Here is a 17,397-nt window from a genome sequence, read left to right on the forward strand (position 1 = left end):
CTTTATTAATCCCCGATAGAGGAAATTCACCTGTCCGATTGCAAAGATAAAAACATAAAATAGGATAAAAAAAACACACACTTAGATAGAAAAAACAAAAAAACACAGTAATATAATAAAACATTCGGTCTTTCAAGAGGCATTAAACTGTCTATTGGTGGTCAGGACAAAAGATCTGTATCTCATTGTTCTGCTTCTCAAAGAACTAAATCGTAACACATCCAAGGTAACTATTTATTCAGTTGAGAATTGTTTTGTTTTGTTTTGCTTTTAAAGAGTTTTAGTTCTGTCTCCAGGTTCATACTGTGCTACAGCAGGAGTACCAGAAATAGTTGAGAGAGTCTCTGAATATATCACCAGACGGGATGGTGGAGTTCCAAGTCACCCTGAAAACATCTACATCAGCTCCGGCTCACAGTGGGCACTAACGGTACACAGACTATCACAATTCATACAGCTGCCTCCTCCTGTTGGTTACCTGGTTAGATACATTTCTCATTAATTGGGCCCTTCAGAACATTTTAAAGGTCTTGGTGAATTCTGAGGCCTCACCCAGAACAGGAGTGCTGACTCCAGTGCCGTGCCACTCCACCACTATTTTATCCCTAATGGCACTGGGAGCTGAGGTAGTGCCTTACTATCTAAGAGAGGAACAAGGCTGGGCGCTGGATGTGGAGGAGCTACAGCGAGCTTGGGGCTCTGCTAAGGAAGTATGCAACCCTGTTGGTCTGTATGTCATCAACCCTGGAAACCCAGCAGGTAGCAACATCCAGGCAGAATACAGAACATTTATAGGATTTCATTGTATTTTAATCAGACATAACCTTTTCATCACTGCAGGCTATGTTCAGAGCAGAAAATCAATGCAAGAGGTGATCCGGTTTGCTGCAGAGAAGAGGCTTTTTCTTCTAGCCGATGAGGTCAGTGAATCCAGACTTTTACTATTTTATTCTTTAAAATGTAAAGCCGGTTCTTCCTCCTCAGGTGTATCAGGATTGTGTTTTCGGGGAGGAAACTGAGTTTGTCTCTTATAAAAGAGCTCTGGCTGAGATGGGGTCTCCTCTGTCAGACACAGTGGAGCTGGCATCCTTCCACACAACCTCTAAAGGCCTCATGGGAGAGTAAGTATTCAATCGTGTCATATCGCATGTATTCCTTCCCACAAGGCACGTGTTTTTTAATCAAACAATGTACAGCTTAAGATAAATAACAGAGTTAGAATATATAAGTACTAAAAGTAGGGATGTCACAATACATCGATTCACATCAATACATATTGAAATTATCAATGATTCAGTTACATCAATGCAAAATAAAAAACTGATCCACATCGTCATTAAACAGCTTTGTTTTGAAACTACCAAGACTATACTACCGGTACATAGGTGATATATGATGATAATAATGATAACATGTATAATTTCTTTTATAATTAAAAGATGCAATTTTGATCCAAATGGCAGTTAGATCATCAGATAATATCCCATTAATTCAATCACAGATTTGAATGGAACCTTATATCTCCAAACATCCAAACCAAACACTGTAGCATCTTACTGTGATGAAAGTGGTGATTTACACCACTAACCATCAGGTGATCATGTAGAAAAAAAAAAAAAAAACGTTCACTCTGCTGGATGCAAGCTTTAATTACAGTTTCTCACTCTACCCTTCTAAATCTCCCCCAAACGAGGAAAGTATCCGTACTTGAATCAGAACTCACTTTCCTGTTATCCGTTGTTGACCTTTCACACTTCAAAACCTGAACAATTTGAATAAAATACAGTTCTGTCAATTAGTTATAGTATTGACTTAAACATAACGGGTAGTAAATCAGTTGAATGAAAACAAGTTATATATGAACTAATGTTCAGGTAAAACATTATTTATGCCCCTGCAGAGTATTGTGAATTCTATTGAATAAGAACAGTATGGTGTAAATCAGTAATTTGCAAACCACCAACTTTCCTGACTTGCAGCCAAGAATGAGTTGCATTTAAAGTACCGTAGTGGAAAGTTTTCATATCCACAGCTAGAGACACCAAGGAGTTCTGGTTCCCTCCTTCAAATATTCTGATCTTTGCAGTTTTTGTTGCATCATATCCATACCACAATTTGTACGTACTAGGTGCACACTTTAAAGATTTTTTTTTTCTGATAGCCTACTGTTACTTTCCAAAAAGTTTGTTAGCCAGAAGTCCGTTATTGTCAACTTATTGGGGTTTGATTTTTGGTTATCATCTGACCCAAACGCATCAGAAATATTAAAAACTTTATGCAGTTTTATTAAATAAAACAGTACTTTACGAATTTTCTCTCCCTTAACGCACAAAAAAAGTCACACCCAAAAATATTAACAGACACATCATCAGGGTCACCGAGTATAAAATGGTTTGTCTGCAGGTATGAATGGAAGCAGGAGGGTAAAATATATAAAAGAAGTTTGTAGATTCATTCACCTCATCTTAGGAGCAAGATGATTCTTTAAGGTTTAGTTATCAAAGAGGACATTTTTCATTTGTTTAAAAAAGCCAGGAGCCAAACATATTGGTGGCTGAAGTAATAGTATACCCACAAGTGTTTGCGTATTTGTTACATGGTCGTTAAGCTTGAACCATGTTAACCATATAGAGGTGTTACCCAAAAATAGAACATTATAAAAAAAAGAAGCCACAATCTGGTTTATCGCCATTCAATTGATTTTAAGGAACCTCCTTGGTTAAAAAAAAAAACAACTGAGGAAAATAAGTTATTGAATCTGAGATGCTTTAAGAAGCCTTTAATATCAGTGATGACATATCCACATTTCCTTTTGAACACACTAAAGGTTTATCAGTTTCCTTTCTATTGACCACTTTTAGACCTCCATCTGTTAGCAGCCTTAGCTTTTCATCGATAAGGAGCTCATAAAATATTAATTCATGCTGGTAGAAATTTCTACAAGGAGAAAAACTGAGACTGGAAATTTAAGATAAGCAATGCATAAACCACACTCCTTACCCCATATATCTGCCCACACCAAGAAGTAAATTCTTCTGTAGTTCTTATGGATACTAAAAAGAAAACCACTGCATGTATTTCAGTACAATCGGATATTTTTTTTTTTTTGTAAAGACATTTGACACTTCAGAGCCTTTCTCGAGTTTAGGTGCGGTCTACGTGCTGGGTACGTTGAGCTCGTTAACCTCGACCCCGCTGTGATGAAACACATCTACAGTCTGTTCTCTGCTGACTCCTGTGCACCAGTGTTGGGACAGTTTGCTCTGGATGTGATGACAAATCCTCCACAACCAGGAGACCCCTCATATCCCCTTTATATGAAGGTAGACCATTTTTTGTTTTTAATCCACAGGAAGGCATTTACAGAATGCAAAATTAAAGCTGTTGGTATATTCTTCATTGAGTAGGAGACACAGCACATCAGGACCTCAGTTGCTGAAAATGTGAGGAGGGTAGAAGAAGTCATAAACAGCTTGCCAGGTTTCAGCTGCCAACCAGTGGAAGGAGGAGCGTTTGCTTTCCCACGAGTGTTTCTTCCACCCAAAGCCATTGAGACGGCAAAGGTTTGAAAATAAAATAAAATTAAGTTTAATACAATTTATAATGTAATACGAGAATCATGTGTGGATTTATATTTGGGTCTTTTAGGAGCTTGGAATGAAACCAGACACATTTTACTGTATGAGACTGCTGGAGGAGGCAGGAGTGTTATCAAGTCCTGGTAGTGAATATGGACAACAGGAGGGAACCTATCACATCAGGTGAGACAAACTATAAGTATACAGTGTTTCAGTTTTGACCAAATTATTATTATTTTTTTTATTACATCTTGAAAGAATATATGGATTTTCCAGTTGCTTCACACAACAAAACTACTCACTTTCCTTTGTCTTTGCAGATTTTGCATAATGACCCCTTCAGAAATCATGGAAGAAATACTGAGACGTCTGAGTACTTTTCACAAAAGGTTTATGAACGAGTTTTCATAAAAATCAACAGGAAAGCTCTCTTTAAGTATTGCATACCATTTAAATAAAAAAAAAAAAAAAAAGGGAAAAAGACTCATGGCCATGTTTTTAATAAACATAGTACTTACAATTATTTTAATGACCTCTGTCTTTACTCATTAGAGTAAAACCAATCTCTGCTTTTCAGAAAGCAATGAAACATTTAGAAAAAAACAAAGTTCAAAAACCCATAGGCTGGATTTTTCAAACATAATCTAATGATTGAGTTCATTTATAAATAAGAAGCAGCTTCATAACTCCACTGAAGATTTCAAATCGAGAACATTCTCAACCTGTTCGGAATATCATCTTAAAGTGCTTTTAAAAACATGCTTCAATATGTGAATATGTCAAAGTTCAGATGCAGAAAATCATTTATTTAATCTACCTCACTTTCTGTGTAGGAAATCTCAACAAACGGATTCGACTCGGTGTTGTTGAGCAGCTCTACAAGTAAAGATATGAGGCGTCCGTCTTGAGAAATGATAGCGTTGCTGGGATTGTTGAAGTTTCGGTGCAGCATAGCCTGAATGGAAGTACGTAGCTCCCAGAGCAGCTCCCATGTCTCAATTGGCACTTGGCAGCGAACCAGAGAGCGGCCAGGAAAAGATACTTCCACCTTGTTGTTATTAACTGAAACGGCAGGAAAACGGGAAGAAAAAGCACCTCAAACATTTTTTATATTTATGATTGACAATCCTGGCAGCCATAAATCCATAAACTATAATTAGTCTTCTTAACATAGACTGCGACAGAAAGGTTTCATATTGTTAAAAGAAGGCAGACCTTACATCCTGAGGAAACAAACATGCATTCAAAGTAACTTTGGAAAATAAAGTATCAAACATTAATTTCCTTAAAACCTACATTCATGTATCAAAATGCTTTCCAGAAAATGTTCTGCAGACAGCCAGCTACAAATGCTGCCATCTCTGCAAACTGAGTACCTGTCTCTGAAATGTCACAGTCTGTGAGCAGCAGCAGGGCAAGGGGGTGAACCACAGACGAGTCCCTGATGAAAACATTCCCGTTAGACTTGACCGCACTGTAAAAGGTCAGCCAACGACTGGGGAGATCCTCTTTTCCTCTGCAACAGTGGGCAAGACAGAAAGTGAACATAACGCATTATCCAAGTCAGTGTCATGCTGTCAGAGAAAGGTCTGATCGTGATCGAACCTGTTCACTGAAGAGCGATGAAGCAGCACCGGACCACTGACTGTGCGGAGAGCCAGATTATTGGGGCGAAAGCGCCCCCCTTTGGTAATAACACCTTTCTTTACCTTTAAAGAAACCCAAAACAAATAAAGCATGTAAAACAAGGTTAGGCCAACATATAATATTCATCTTGTTTAGGTAAAAACTAATAATGCTCATTAAGATCAGAGGTCAGACATCCTTATAATACCTTTAAGAAATATTTGCACTAGCACAATGTAAAAGTTAAAAAAACAAAATGTAAAAGTTACTTTTTGAACCACACTGACCACTCAATGTGATGTTATAAAGTTTCAAACATAAATACATAACTGAAAAGTTGTGTACCTGGATAAGGTTGGGGTACAATCCAGCCAGCAGTACCGCCTTAAGCAGCTCATCCTGGCCGCTGTGCTCATTGTAGAGCGATGTATGACGCTGGCACTCACTAGCACGAGAAACCAACTCTGCTTCCTGCAGGTTGTCGCTGAACTGGGAGATAAGACCTACCATGGAATAAATCAAGACAGGGAACTGTGTTAGCAAAAGGACACTCCATTCAAAAATGCAGAAGAACACCAACCTCAATAAGTGTGAATCAGACAAACCATTGATAAATCGGAGAGAGCCTTTAGACAAAACGTATTTCTGCAAATATTCATCTCTGTCTTCTCTGTCTCCCTCGAGTTGGACTTTTCTCCAGCCCAGAACCGCTCGGCTGAACACGAGATAGTCACTATAGCTGGAGCTGCACAGGTCATCTTTGACCTAGACAAATAAAAAATGTTTTGCAATTCAAATGTTGAACTAAGTCTTCATGTAGCATTTCTATAAACCCATAGACCTTACCTTATTTACAAGTGCTCTGTTTTGAAGGCTGTTGTGGAATGGGTCTCTGGTTAGACATGCAGCAACCGACAACATAGGCAGAACACATCTAAACAGGGCACTCAGAACCAGGACTTTGCCGAGTCGTGGGTCACATGACATACAGGCCACACGCTCTCCTAAAGGAGTCAGGGTTTCTGTCCGGTCTAGGACTCCTGACAAACCAAGATGATATATATATATATATATATAAGACATGCAACAAAGAGGATTCTAAATTATTGAAATGGAGGCTTCACATCAGATATGGGGTGTGTTCGATTTCAGAGGCTGCATCCTCCAAGGACCCGGGCTACTTGGACTGTTTTTGGCTATGGATTCAAACAGGTCCAGCCTTCTCCAGCTTCCACCGCTCGTTCGCTCTGTCGCCTAGAAACCGTGGCAGTGGACACGCAAAGAAGGAAAAGAATGGATACCAAACTTTTCACTACTGTTGTAAAGTCGTCACCAATATCATATCTACAGTAGTAGCCATTAAAAATTTCCCCACTTTCCTTGATGGGCCCTTGGCTTGTTCCCTACAAGTCCTTTTTAAACATCAATATTTGTATTAGAATATTCTTTCCGTCATGATTTGTGGACATTTAGATCTAAAGAGAAGCGTAACCTCATGGTCAGACCCTGTAATTCAGTGAAAGGGTGGAATCAGAGTAAAAAAATAATCTCTCCAGTGGCTGGAAGTTGGAGGGAATTTCGATGGGAGTTGGAGGGAAGTGGGCTGCCATTTGAATGGAAAGGGCCACTTTGAAATGCTGCCACTGTATAGCCCCCAATTTAAGGCCCTAGGCATAGACCATCAGTGGCGCTCTGAATTAAGACAAAGCATAAAAACAGACCCATTATACAGATACAGAAATTTTAATAAAATAGACATAAATTTGTTCTACGTTTTGTCCCTTTCTTCTTGACCCTTTTCTTGTTTTCCTCTCTTGTTTTGTACTCAGCTGACTTTTCATGCTGTCTCAAAAGGAATAAAACAAATAAACTATTTTTTCCAAGCACCAAGCTCACTTAGCTAATTGCTCCTTCCCGTGTTTCCAAAAAGGCGACAGCCAAATTAAATAAAAGGTCCTTTTCACTGTAGACATGATCTGCTTATCTGTTTTCCATTTGTATGAAATAATAGCTACATGAATCATGTCGCCAAAGTCTCTAGTAGCAGAAAACAAGCTGCTAGATTTGGCACTAGGCGCTTTTAAAAAAAATAAGAGTGCTAGAGGGGTCTGAAAAGTCGCTCAATATAGCAACAATGCGCCACTGCTCTTTGAACTGTTTGTTTTCAAATAGTTTGCTGCTGTCTGAATTTTCTGAACATGTGCAGCAAATGGACTGATACAATGTAATTGACACTGAAGGGGGGTGGGGGCATTTTAGCGAGGCTGCATTTATAACAAGGAGTCTTACAATCCGAACAGGCCTCGGCTCCGCGCTATGACTTTGACCGAATAATTTGGCCTTCGGAGGAAGCAGCCACTGAATTTGAACTTAACAATTGATGTGGATCCAAGGTCCCTCACCGATATCCTGGAGGTTCTTGACTGCATCTCTTACAGCTTGTGGCTCTGGACTGTCCAAGACTTGAGACAGGAAGTCTACAGCCTGTTTAAACACATTTTTATTTTTAAATCACAGAAAACCATAAAAAAAAAAAAATGAATAAAAAAAGTATGCAGAAAAATAAATAAATAAAAGTACCTTGCAGTTCGGACTGTGGATTTTAGCCTGCAATACTAAACTTTCCAGAGGTGTACGCAGGATTTCAGGAACAGGAAAGAGTGTCATGCTTTCCAGCTGTTTCCTTGGGAACAGGTGATACGACTGCCCCGGTTGGCAACGTCCTGCTCTTCCTTTTCTTTGAGTTACATTAGAATGAGATATCCACACTGTGTCCAGACAGGAAACCTGGGATATGAGAAAAATAAAAGCAGAAAACCAACATGGATTTGTTCTACAGAGAAAAATAAGTTTGTCATCTCTCAGATTCTAACATGAAAGAGGTAAAATCAAACACCTTTGTCCGCTGGTCATAATTCTGCTCCTTGTGAGTTCCTGTATCCACCACATGAACTATATCATCTATTGTAATGGAGGTCTCGGCTATGTTAGTGGTAAGCACGATCTTCCTTTGACCAGCTTTGGGCTTCTGGAAAACTAGTTGCTGGTCAGCTACTGATAAGCTTGAGTGCACTAGAAAAAGACCAGAGAGGAAATGAGAAAAATGTCATAAAGTTGAAGGTAAAACAAATAATGTCTAAAAACTATTTATTCTTACATGGCACAATCATGTGATTGCCTGATGAAAAACGTGTTTTTTCCTCCAGTTTTTGTTGAACTCCTTTGATGTCCTGCCAACCAGGTAGGAAACACAAAACCGCACCTGCAGCATTAATAGAAACAATATTAGAAATATAACTGGATAAAGCAAGAATTATTACATTAGGGAACATTAGTTACCTGGCTCTCCATGTCTGTCGATGTGCTCAATGACGTCAGCTACTAAGTCAAGATCTGGGGAGGCCTCTTCCAACCCCTCCTCAAAGAAGATGCCAAACATAATAAAGAAACAAGAAATTAAATGGAAGAAAAAAGCGAAAACACTGCGAGTAGGGTACATATAAACCAACAAGACTGATATTGTATAGCGCTCAGGTTTAGTTCTACACATTAATCTGGGACTGCTCCCACAAAGTAGATTTTAGTGTTAGCTAACGCAAAAAATACAGCAAGAATTGTGCTAAATAAATGCACTTACGCAAATAAATAGAATAGTTAATATTTAGTTGAAAGGCTAATAGATCTAAAAAGTTTGAAGTTTCACCTCATTTGCATTCACCCGTCTCTGGATTTGAGCAGAGCGTCCCATCTCCCTCATCACATCCTCAAGGTATCTGTCCTTCACTGGGTGCATGAACCCTGGCACCTTTATGACAGGGCAGCCTCCAAAGTACTCTGCCAGCCTCTGGTTGTCCCCGGTGGCGCTCATAAGAACAACCCGGAGGTCAGGGTTCTCTTTTAAGCTGGAGCGCAGCAATGCCAGCAACAGGTCCGTGTTCACATCCCTCTCGTGGACCTCGTCCACAACAACATGACTGATTCCTTTCAGGGAGGGGTTTGACTGCAGCTTCTTCAGCAGCACACCCACTGTGAGGAAGAGCATAGACCCTCCGCTGTTTTCAGGAGGTCGGCTCTCAAGTCTCACCTATGAAAGGAGCAGTTCTTGCATTAACATTATAACATTTCATTCTGATTTTTTTTTCTCCACTGAATTTAATTTTCATCTGTCAACTTTACTTGTATTTTATCAACTCAAAAACAATTTTTTTATATATATATATTTAGCATAAAAAGCACAATTATGAAGGATAAGCATGAAGAGAAAACTGATTATACCAAGAGTAGTTTTCAAAATTCTAATTTTAAAAGGAAAAAAAAAAAAAAAGAAAAAAAGATACTTCATATGAGGAATATTTTTTCCTCTGAATGGCTTAAAGTTGTGACAGTACCTGATATCCAATGTGGTGTTTAAGATGTGGACCCATCTCATGAGCCACGCGATGAGCTACCGACACGGCACTGATCCGACGAGGCTGAGTCACCAGGACGTTGCACTCTGCTCCCTCCCCCCTTCTCACTTGTTCTTCCAGCAGAAAGCGTGGGATCCGTGTGGTCTTGCCACACCCAGTCTCGCCGGCGATCACAACCACCCTGGAGGAGCGCACGGCCGAGACCACGCGCTGCTGGTGGGCGTCGACAGGCAGCTCCACACTCAGTCCAGGGTTTGCCTTTTCCCATTCCTCCTGCAGGTGGCAGCTGAGCCACCGAGCCTGATGCTCTGACAGGGGCTTGTAAGGCTTGCCAGTGATGGCGTCCGCTATGAAGACCTCTTCTCCTTCCTCCTCATTCATTGTCTGTTGTCCTCTCGCCTCGTCTTCCTCCCATAGCTTCTGTATTTCTGTGGCAACTGGGTACTGTGAGGAAATATTAATAATAAATAACCAATTAAAAAAGTTTAATCTCACATATAGGGAAGTTTAATTTTTTATTTTGATAAGATGGGCATGAAAACCTTCAAATAGCAAACATCCTCTCCCGATTAGCATTAAAAAGGCATAAAACCAAACAAGCAGGCATATGGAAAGAGGACTGACCTGTGTTAGATAATCCCTGATGTGTTGCTCCAGATATTGTGGAATCTCCAGAAGGAATGGACGCCTCTCTCTCTCTCCAGCCTCCTTTACTTTGTCTCGGTGGTACTTTGCATGAGTGAGGGGGTTATTGTCTTTATCCAAAAGCTCAAGCTCCTGCACCAAAAATCATAAATATTTTAACACAGTTCTGACTTGCAGGTATACACTTTAGTTTCACTAGTTCTCCTCATAACCTTCAGCTTCATGCAGGCAAGCGCTGCAGCTCCTCTCTCTGCCATGACTCGGCTGCTCGCCGTCGCTCTGAACTTCATCTCCTCCGGCCAAAGCAGAGTCAGCTCACATTTTTTAAGTTTCCCTCCTGCTGTTCTGAAATGCATCAACTCCTGCAGATACAATTAATCCAGGTATTGATATAAAACAAGTGATAAGCTGTCAACATAAAAAATAAAGAAATCTACATACTCTGATTCTGTTGGCTGAAGTGGCCACCTGGATCACCCTGGTCAGAAGAGATTTAGGTTGTGGAAAGAGAGAAAGGGCTTCAGACACAACAGAAGCATCCTCCATAGGAGAGGAAAATTCCTCTCCTCTGGGGACGGAAACATTAGTTGTCCGGTGGTTCTCTTCATTGTCATAGAGATGGGAATGTAGTCCTCCTCTCACCCGACCTGCTCTCCTTTTAGGGAGCTGATTGTTCGGACCGATCACACCCAATTCCTTAGGACAAAAATTAAAACCCAAACCACAATAATTTCAAACTGGGATAAAAAATAAATAAATAACCCAAAACATCTCAATGTCCTTTACAATGATGTATAAATACTGGAGCAAGGCAGTGATTCTGTAGCACAGCTTACCCTAAGTCTGAGACAGGCTGCAGCAGCAGCAAACCGCTCTGCATCAATCTTCCTGGATGCATAACCCTCTGCTGTAATCTTGCTGGGCCACTGAATTGTCACAGTGGCTTTCTGTAGGGACCCAATTACAAAATAAAATCATTTCAATCAACAAACATATACATTAAGAGGCACAGATGGGTGCAGTGGATGTTCTGGAGGGATAAGCTGACCTTGAGACCATCATGTTCTGTACAGCTGTACTGGATGAGCTGAGAAAGGTCATTCACTCCTAACGACCGGGATATAGTGTTGTTTAGGAGGCTTTTGGGGTCTGGAAACTCTTTCTGGAGGTTTGAATTACCTTTACCTAATAATTAAAACCAATTTGAAGAAACGGTGAAAAGTTGGCAACTCTACACAAATAAGCACTTTCAAACAAATTATCCTCACCATTTAAACAAGTTTTTTTTTTTTTTTTTTTAACCACGTTTTTAAAGTTGAGTGTCCTTGAGGTTCTGCAATACTGCAGCTGTCAACTGTTAGCTAACAGGAGCTGGCCAGCATTTTAACTCACCTCGTTTACTGTGGAAACAGGGAGCACTGTGCTCGAGAAACTTCTGTGCCTTTGTTCCATACCATCGCATTTCTCCGCCACAGTTAAATGCTGTTTTTCTCCCAGCATGAACAAACTGGGACAGTTTGCAAAGCCCGTTCAGTCTCACGAGTAAAACACCGGGTAGCGCCATCTTTAAAACACTTCTTCTTCTGTTTTTGCGGGTGACGCAAGACGAAAGACTGTGTCGAGCGCCCTCGTCTGGCTGAAAAACACATTGTTTCCGGCAAACGAGGGAAACGTGTTTATGTTTGTCTGCATCAGTTTTTTTTTTTTTTTTTACTAATTTGTGAATCTTCATAATCTGTGAACTTTCATTTTCGATAAAGTGCCTCATAAATACTTGGAAATAATTAATCAAAAAATTTTTTTTCCCACTGACAAACTCATAGTGTGATGTGTAAAAAATCATCACCCTGATTGCAAAAACAAACAAGACAGCAAAAGCCAACAACAAACCCCACCTTAATAGAGTTCAATTTCAAGTATTTCATTATAAGTTCAACTTCAGTTTCATTTTCAAATTACATTCATTTTCTAATGCCTTTAAATCTCGTTCTATATATTTTTTATTTGTGTAAATTTTTTGCCATTATGAGTCTTTAACATAGCACATCATGAATACAAAAAATACATTATCTTTGATAGTGTTTTAGCAGTTGTTTGTTCTTTAATTGTTTTGTATCTTATGTTGTCTTGTGTGTCTTGAAAAATTCCTGCACAACTGCACAATCAGTAAACATGAAATCATCCGCTTAATTGAACTATTTGTAGCTTAAAACAATATAGAATTGTTGCCTGTTTTGCATCTGTATACATAAACGGCTTGTTCAATTACTGAAGATGACCTAGAAATTGTTGCAAATAAAAAAAAGCATTAAATATATCAATTTGTGTTTCTGAAGGGTAGCTTTAACATTAAATGTAGTGGATTGTTTTATATATTTTAATACAGGACCTGGCAAACGTTGGAAATATTAGCCACTATAGTCACACTGTGGCAACTGTAAGGTTAAAGAAAACTCCAGAACTGGTGATATTTACTATGAAAAAACTATGTATGTTGAGCTGCATATAGTGTTTACAATTTGACAGCAACGTCACCTGCAGAATGCTGGGAAAATTCCCAGGTTTTATCTGCTTTTGTCTGGACTCATTCCCATAAATAGTGCCGCTTGATAAGTCACATTTCTTTCCTAAGAAAAAAGAAAAAGATGATTAAGGGACTTGTTTTCTTGCTGGTTGTCACATCTGGTAAGTTTAAAGTTAAGATGTAACAATTCTGTTTCCAAAAACCTGCAAAATAAGAAAAAAACTGGCACTTAGCCTTGAATCAAACAAAATGTGATTTAATCTCCTCTTGGCTACAGTTTTACACATCTTTGTCTAATTTTTTCTCTTGCTTTGTATAAGTATCTAGCTGCGGTGTGCCCGGTTTTCAGTCCAGCAGCAGTCGAGTGGTAAATGGAGAAGAGGCTCATCCCTACAGCTGGTCATGGCAGGTTAGTAATTGCAAATAAAAAAAAAAAAGTGTCATACTCAAAACCTATGTACAAAGGCATATTGCTACTTTATTTAATCAATTAAACATAATTTTAGTTCCCAATTAGAGAACCATACTCTGTTCAGGCATTTTAAGGTTTTATTAGAGTTATAGTGGTTTCATGGAAAGTCAAAATGTTCTTTTGCACCTCTGAAATATAACTAGGAGCATCAAAATCTCAATAAAAAACATTTGTAACACATTTAGATAATTTATTTATTTATTTTTTTAACCCATTAGGTTTCATTGGAGTCTTTTTACCCCACCTGCGGAGGAACCCTTGTTGCTCCAGACTGGGTCTTGACAGCTGCACACTGCATAACGTGAGTTTATTGTAGCATTTGCAATAACTTGTTGGCCACAAAAAAAATGCTGTCTAATTCTGAAAGAAATACTGAAAATGTCATAGCTTTAATAATAATCTATATTAATAAGTGTCTAAAAATCTGCTGCAAAATAATTATTATTTTTAAGTAGATCCCGAAAAAAATCCGTTGGTATTTCTCTATTTATATTTTTTAAGGAATAAACTAGGTTTTGCTTTCCATCCAGATTCCACACGTACAGGGTGGTTCTTGCAGAACATGATATGGACAAAGAAGAGGGACCTGAACAGTCCATCATGGTGGCAAAAATGTTCATCCATCCCAAATGGAACGATAACTGTGTCTCCTGTGGGTATGTTAAAATGCATTTGGGAGGGACACTTATTATTTTATCCAAGAACCTTAATGAAGTGATTGAAAAAAAAATTATGTTTTTCAGTTGTTTATCAATATTGCGCAGGGATCATCACAGAGCATGTACAGCAGTCTGGCAGGGACACTCAAATAATTTCGAAGCATAGTGGATGTTGAGATTATTAACTGAACTGAAAAATATTCGCTGAAAACTGTTGCTCCTTATAGTACCGCCTGTATCTTTAGAAACTACAATAGAAAGACAACTATTCACAGCTGATATCCAATATTTTGTATATCAGTATATATATATTTGGATATATATTATATATATTGGATATATATATTCCCTATTCAACATTAAAAATCACTAAACCACTCTTATTTTAAGACATGTGGTATAACACAAATATATTTAGTGTTTTGCTAAATGCTTGACAAATAACCAGTATCTGTGTTCAAACATTCTTCAAATTCAGGAGTTTTTATATATATATATCGTTAGTGACTTTGGTCTAACTACACAAGCTTTTCAATAGTTTGGTTGAATGTTGGCCAGTTCCACTGGACAGAGCTGTGTTATGTCAAAATACAAACTTTGGCCATTTTGTTGTATGGTTAAGGAACTTTCCATATGGGACACTGGTTTGTGTCCAAGTTTTTTAAGGTTCTGATGTCTCAAGGTGTTGCTTCAATATTTCTGCACAATATTATTTCCTCACACTAACAGCACCAGCTGTTTCTGCTCCATGCATGCAGTATTATGTTGCCACTCACACACAAGATGTAAAGGTATCCTCAATAGGGCTGCAAATAACGATTATTTTGCAAATCGTTAAACCTGTTGATTATTCCTTTGATTAATCGATTAACTTTTCATGAAATCAAACCAGGTGAAACTAAGACTTTTCCACTTGAGGAGGCTGCATAGAGAATATTGATAGACAAACAAGAGTTTTTTTTTTTTAATCTTAAATGCAAAATGTTTATATATATATATTTTTTAACAATTTCGGTATAATTGCTGCTTAGTCAGCTAAAGGCATGTTTTAGAGTCTCTATTCTCCAGTTAATGATTGTTATTGCTCCCCTCCGTAGGAATGATATTGCTCTGCTCAAACTGGAGAAGAAGGCTGATCTCAATGACAAGGTTCAGCCAGCCTGCCTGCCAGAGCACGGCTCCTTCCTGACCCACAACCAGCCCTGCTATATTACAGGCTGGGGTCGTCTTTACTGTGAGATCCATCGTTAACAAGAATTCAAAACATGAAACGGTTCTGATAAGGTATTTGTTGAACAACTTTTTCTCAATGTCCTTTTCTATAAAGCTGGAGGTCCCCGGGCGACCAGGCTGCAGCAGGCGCTGCTTCCTGTGGTGGATCACAGTGTCTGCAGCCAAAGCGACTGGTGGGGTAGCTCTGCTAAGACTACAATGGTCTGTGCAGGAGGAGAAAGCAAATCTGCATGCCATGTGAGAAACATTCGGAGAACTTAGTTTTTTTTTTGACAGACTACTTAGAGCTTGAATAATGTCAGCTTGAATCTTGCAGGGAGACTCTGGGGGTCCTCTAAACTGTAAAGGCCACAACAACAGATGGTATGTGGAAGGAGTGACAAGCTTTGTTGATGGTCGTGGATGTAACACCCCGAAAAAGCCCACTGTCTTTACCCGGGTTGCCTCTTTCATCCCCTGGATCAGCGAGGTGAGGGAATCAATTCCTAAACTAAATTCCACTCTATAATCTCATGTTATGAAAAAATATTTGTTTCCCTGAGTAATGTTTTGACTTTCGTTTTTTATCACACTTACATGTTTCAAATTGTTCAATATTAAAATCAAAATGAAGTAAAACATACAGCGTTTTCAAGACAAATTAAGGGAAAAAGCTATAAAACCCAGACAAATCAAATTAAATGTCCCTAAAAACCTAATAACTGTCTGATAAAGCTTTATTGCAATGTCTGCCATCTGCTGCTTGAGATAAATGGGAAAGAATCCTTTCACATCGCTGGAAGGGAACTTTGATTTAATCTTGCTTTTAATTAGTTTTAATTCGGCCAAATCACATGAATGGTATGTGTATGAATGGTCTCTGGGTTACATTTAAGTGTGACAGAAATTTTGAAGTATTTTTTATAGATAATGTGTGTAATTATGTTGTATTTTCTTACAGATTATGGCCCAAAACTAAGGAAACTCAAGAATTGTGCAACACAAAGCAATAAACAGATCGACCAACTTCTGAATATTATTTAATTGTATTTGTGATTGAAAATCTATACAATATACCTCTATCCAATAAAATACAGTATTCACATTTTTATTCTGAGAAATTATAAAAAAAACTCAAAGGCCAAACTTTTAAATGTATTTAGAATGCTTTGTGAAAAAAAACCCAAAAAAAACAACAAAAAACTGTGATTTAGTTTGCTTATATTCTTAATGTTTAATGTTTTTGTAAATAAGCAGGTTTGAGAAAACATGTTTACAGCTGCTGAGAACATTTACAAACAGCTTTTGATTTGTTTTTTAGCTGCAGATTAAATAATCAGTCAAGGTTCTGAAGGTGTCCAGGTGAAAAAGTTAACTCCCCGCAGCTCCTCAGGCAGATACTCCTGTTCCACAGGGCCGCTAAATGCTGGGTTGTATTTATAGTCTTTAGCATAGCCTAGCTGTTTCATTAGCCTGGTGGGGGCGTTGCGGAGGTGCAAGGGAACAGAAGGAAGGGGGCCTTTGTGGTTTCTCAGACAGGCTTTCACATTGGAATAGGCCTTGTAGATCTCCACAGACTTGGGTGCTCGTGCGAGATAGATGACACACTGAGCGAGGATTACCTAAAATGGAAAATGACAACACCTTGGTAAAAATAGTGGAAAGTAAAAAAAAAACAAAAAACTGTCTGATTAGTTGGGTGTGCCTACCTCACATTCAGGCATCCCGATGAAGTGGCAGGCCTGGAAGGCAGAAACAGCCTGAGTGAGGGCTGAAGGATCAGCCAAACCTGGAAGATAAGAAGCAGGCAGAAGTTAAAAAATCTATTTATTAATTCAACTCTATTTACTGAGCAGTTGTTATATAGGGTAAAGCAACATGCTTTATATAAGTGAAAATCAGAAACACAGACTTAAAACACAAGAGACACATTATAATGGCTGAACTAAGTAAACTGAAACATGAAACAAATGGTAATAATAATAATGCTGCAACTAATGATTATTTTGCAAAACGATTAATCTGCCAATAAGTTTTCCAATTAAACAATTAATAATCAGATAGCAAAAGGTTCCTTAAAGACTTTTTTACTAATTTAAACCAGGTGAAACTCACTTTTCCACAATATGCTCTATATCCAGAGGAGAAATAAATAATATTGACAAACGAAAAAAAATTTTATTTTATTTTTTACATTTTTATAAAATTAAAACATTTTTTAATATTAAATGCAAACTCTTTACATATATATATATATACCGTAAATTCTCTA

At 38.4% G+C, this 17,397-nt stretch overlaps 4 protein-coding genes across 6 annotated transcripts in view; 2 read left to right on the top strand and 2 right to left on the bottom strand.

Annotated features, from left to right (window-relative positions):
* LOC107090021 (alanine aminotransferase 2-like) overlaps nucleotides 1-4,026 on the top strand; it is a 4,792-nt gene extending 766 nt beyond the window's left edge. The window contains exons 4-11 of the mRNA XM_015383155.1: nucleotides 297-430; nucleotides 516-759; nucleotides 841-920; nucleotides 985-1,121; nucleotides 3,149-3,323; nucleotides 3,408-3,563; nucleotides 3,649-3,761; nucleotides 3,899-4,026. Coding sequence (XP_015238641.1) covers nucleotides 297-430; nucleotides 516-759; nucleotides 841-920; nucleotides 985-1,121; nucleotides 3,149-3,323; nucleotides 3,408-3,563; nucleotides 3,649-3,761; nucleotides 3,899-3,989 — 1,130 coding nt within the window. The 3' untranslated portion in view covers nucleotides 3,990-4,026. The remainder of the gene's footprint in view (nucleotides 1-296; nucleotides 431-515; nucleotides 760-840; nucleotides 921-984; nucleotides 1,122-3,148; nucleotides 3,324-3,407; nucleotides 3,564-3,648; nucleotides 3,762-3,898) is intronic.
* A 42-nt stretch (nucleotides 4,027-4,068) lies between these two features.
* Nucleotides 4,069-11,855, bottom strand: dhx30 (DEAH-box helicase 30). Of its 3 annotated transcripts, XM_015383147.1 has the most exons (19): nucleotides 11,651-11,855; nucleotides 11,307-11,443; nucleotides 11,095-11,205; nucleotides 10,700-10,954; nucleotides 10,471-10,620; nucleotides 10,238-10,390; nucleotides 9,593-10,057; nucleotides 8,908-9,288; nucleotides 8,544-8,619; nucleotides 8,362-8,466; nucleotides 8,101-8,276; nucleotides 7,785-7,991; nucleotides 7,607-7,688; nucleotides 6,051-6,244; nucleotides 5,810-5,969; nucleotides 5,550-5,707; nucleotides 5,184-5,287; nucleotides 4,955-5,094; nucleotides 4,069-4,640 (listed from the first exon to the last, which is right to left on the bottom strand). In XM_015383147.1, the coding sequence occupies exons 1-19, from the start codon at nucleotides 11,820-11,822 to the stop codon at nucleotides 4,387-4,389; spliced, it is 3,480 nt and encodes a 1,159-aa protein (XP_015238633.1). In that variant the 5' UTR covers nucleotides 11,823-11,855; the 3' UTR covers nucleotides 4,069-4,386. The 3 variants fall into 3 exon arrangements, 2 of the variants coding, with proteins under 2 accessions (XP_015238633.1, XP_015238632.1); XM_015383146.1 differs by having other exon boundaries at nucleotides 5,550-5,969; XR_001481461.1 differs by lacking the exons at nucleotides 4,069-4,640; nucleotides 4,955-5,094 and having other exon boundaries at nucleotides 5,785-5,969.
* A 1,048-nt stretch (nucleotides 11,856-12,903) lies between these two features.
* On the top strand, nucleotides 12,904-16,207 carry LOC107090018 (proproteinase E-like). Its single transcript, XM_015383152.1, has 8 exons — nucleotides 12,904-12,943; nucleotides 13,103-13,191; nucleotides 13,473-13,555; nucleotides 13,785-13,910; nucleotides 15,011-15,147; nucleotides 15,241-15,383; nucleotides 15,463-15,615; nucleotides 16,087-16,207. The coding sequence occupies exons 1-8, from the start codon at nucleotides 12,904-12,906 to the stop codon at nucleotides 16,102-16,104; spliced, it is 789 nt and encodes a 262-aa protein (XP_015238638.1). The 3' UTR covers nucleotides 16,105-16,207.
* Nucleotides 16,208-16,334: 127 nt separating this feature from the next.
* The window catches only part of wrnip1 (Werner helicase interacting protein 1), an 11,099-nt gene continuing 10,036 nt past the window's right edge, over nucleotides 16,335-17,397 (bottom strand). The window contains exons 6-7 of the mRNA XM_015383195.1: nucleotides 16,835-16,914; nucleotides 16,335-16,747 (exon numbers count right to left, since the gene is read on the bottom strand). Coding sequence (XP_015238681.1) covers nucleotides 16,466-16,747; nucleotides 16,835-16,914 — 362 coding nt within the window. The 3' untranslated portion in view covers nucleotides 16,335-16,465. The remainder of the gene's footprint in view (nucleotides 16,748-16,834; nucleotides 16,915-17,397) is intronic.

This window comes from Cyprinodon variegatus, unplaced genomic scaffold (assembly GCF_000732505.1).
Source record: "Cyprinodon variegatus isolate N-32 unplaced genomic scaffold, C_variegatus-1.0 Scaffold277, whole genome shotgun sequence".
NCBI lineage: Eukaryota > Metazoa > Chordata > Actinopteri > Cyprinodontiformes > Cyprinodontidae > Cyprinodon > Cyprinodon variegatus.

Coding starts and splice junctions, on each gene's coding strand:
- dhx30 (XM_015383146.1), bottom strand. CDS start 11,822: ATGGCGCTACCCGGTGTTTTACTCGTGAGACTGAACGGGCTTTGCAAA. Junction 10,621..10,699: donor CTTCAGCCAACAGAATCAGA/GTATGTAGATTT, acceptor TTGTATCTGCAG/GAGTTGATGCATTTCAGAAC. Junction 7,689..7,784: donor TCCACAGTCCGAACTGCAAG/GTACTTTTATTT, acceptor GTGTTTAAACAG/GCTGTAGACTTCCTGTCTCA.
- LOC107090018 (XM_015383152.1), top strand. CDS start 12,904: ATGATTAAGGGACTTGTTTTCTTGCTGGTTGTCACATCTG. Junction 13,911..15,010: donor GATAACTGTGTCTCCTGTGG/GTATGTTAAAAT, acceptor TCCCCTCCGTAG/GAATGATATTGCTCTGCTCA. Junction 15,148..15,240: donor AGGCTGGGGTCGTCTTTACT/GTGAGATCCATC, acceptor TTTTCTATAAAG/CTGGAGGTCCCCGGGCGACC.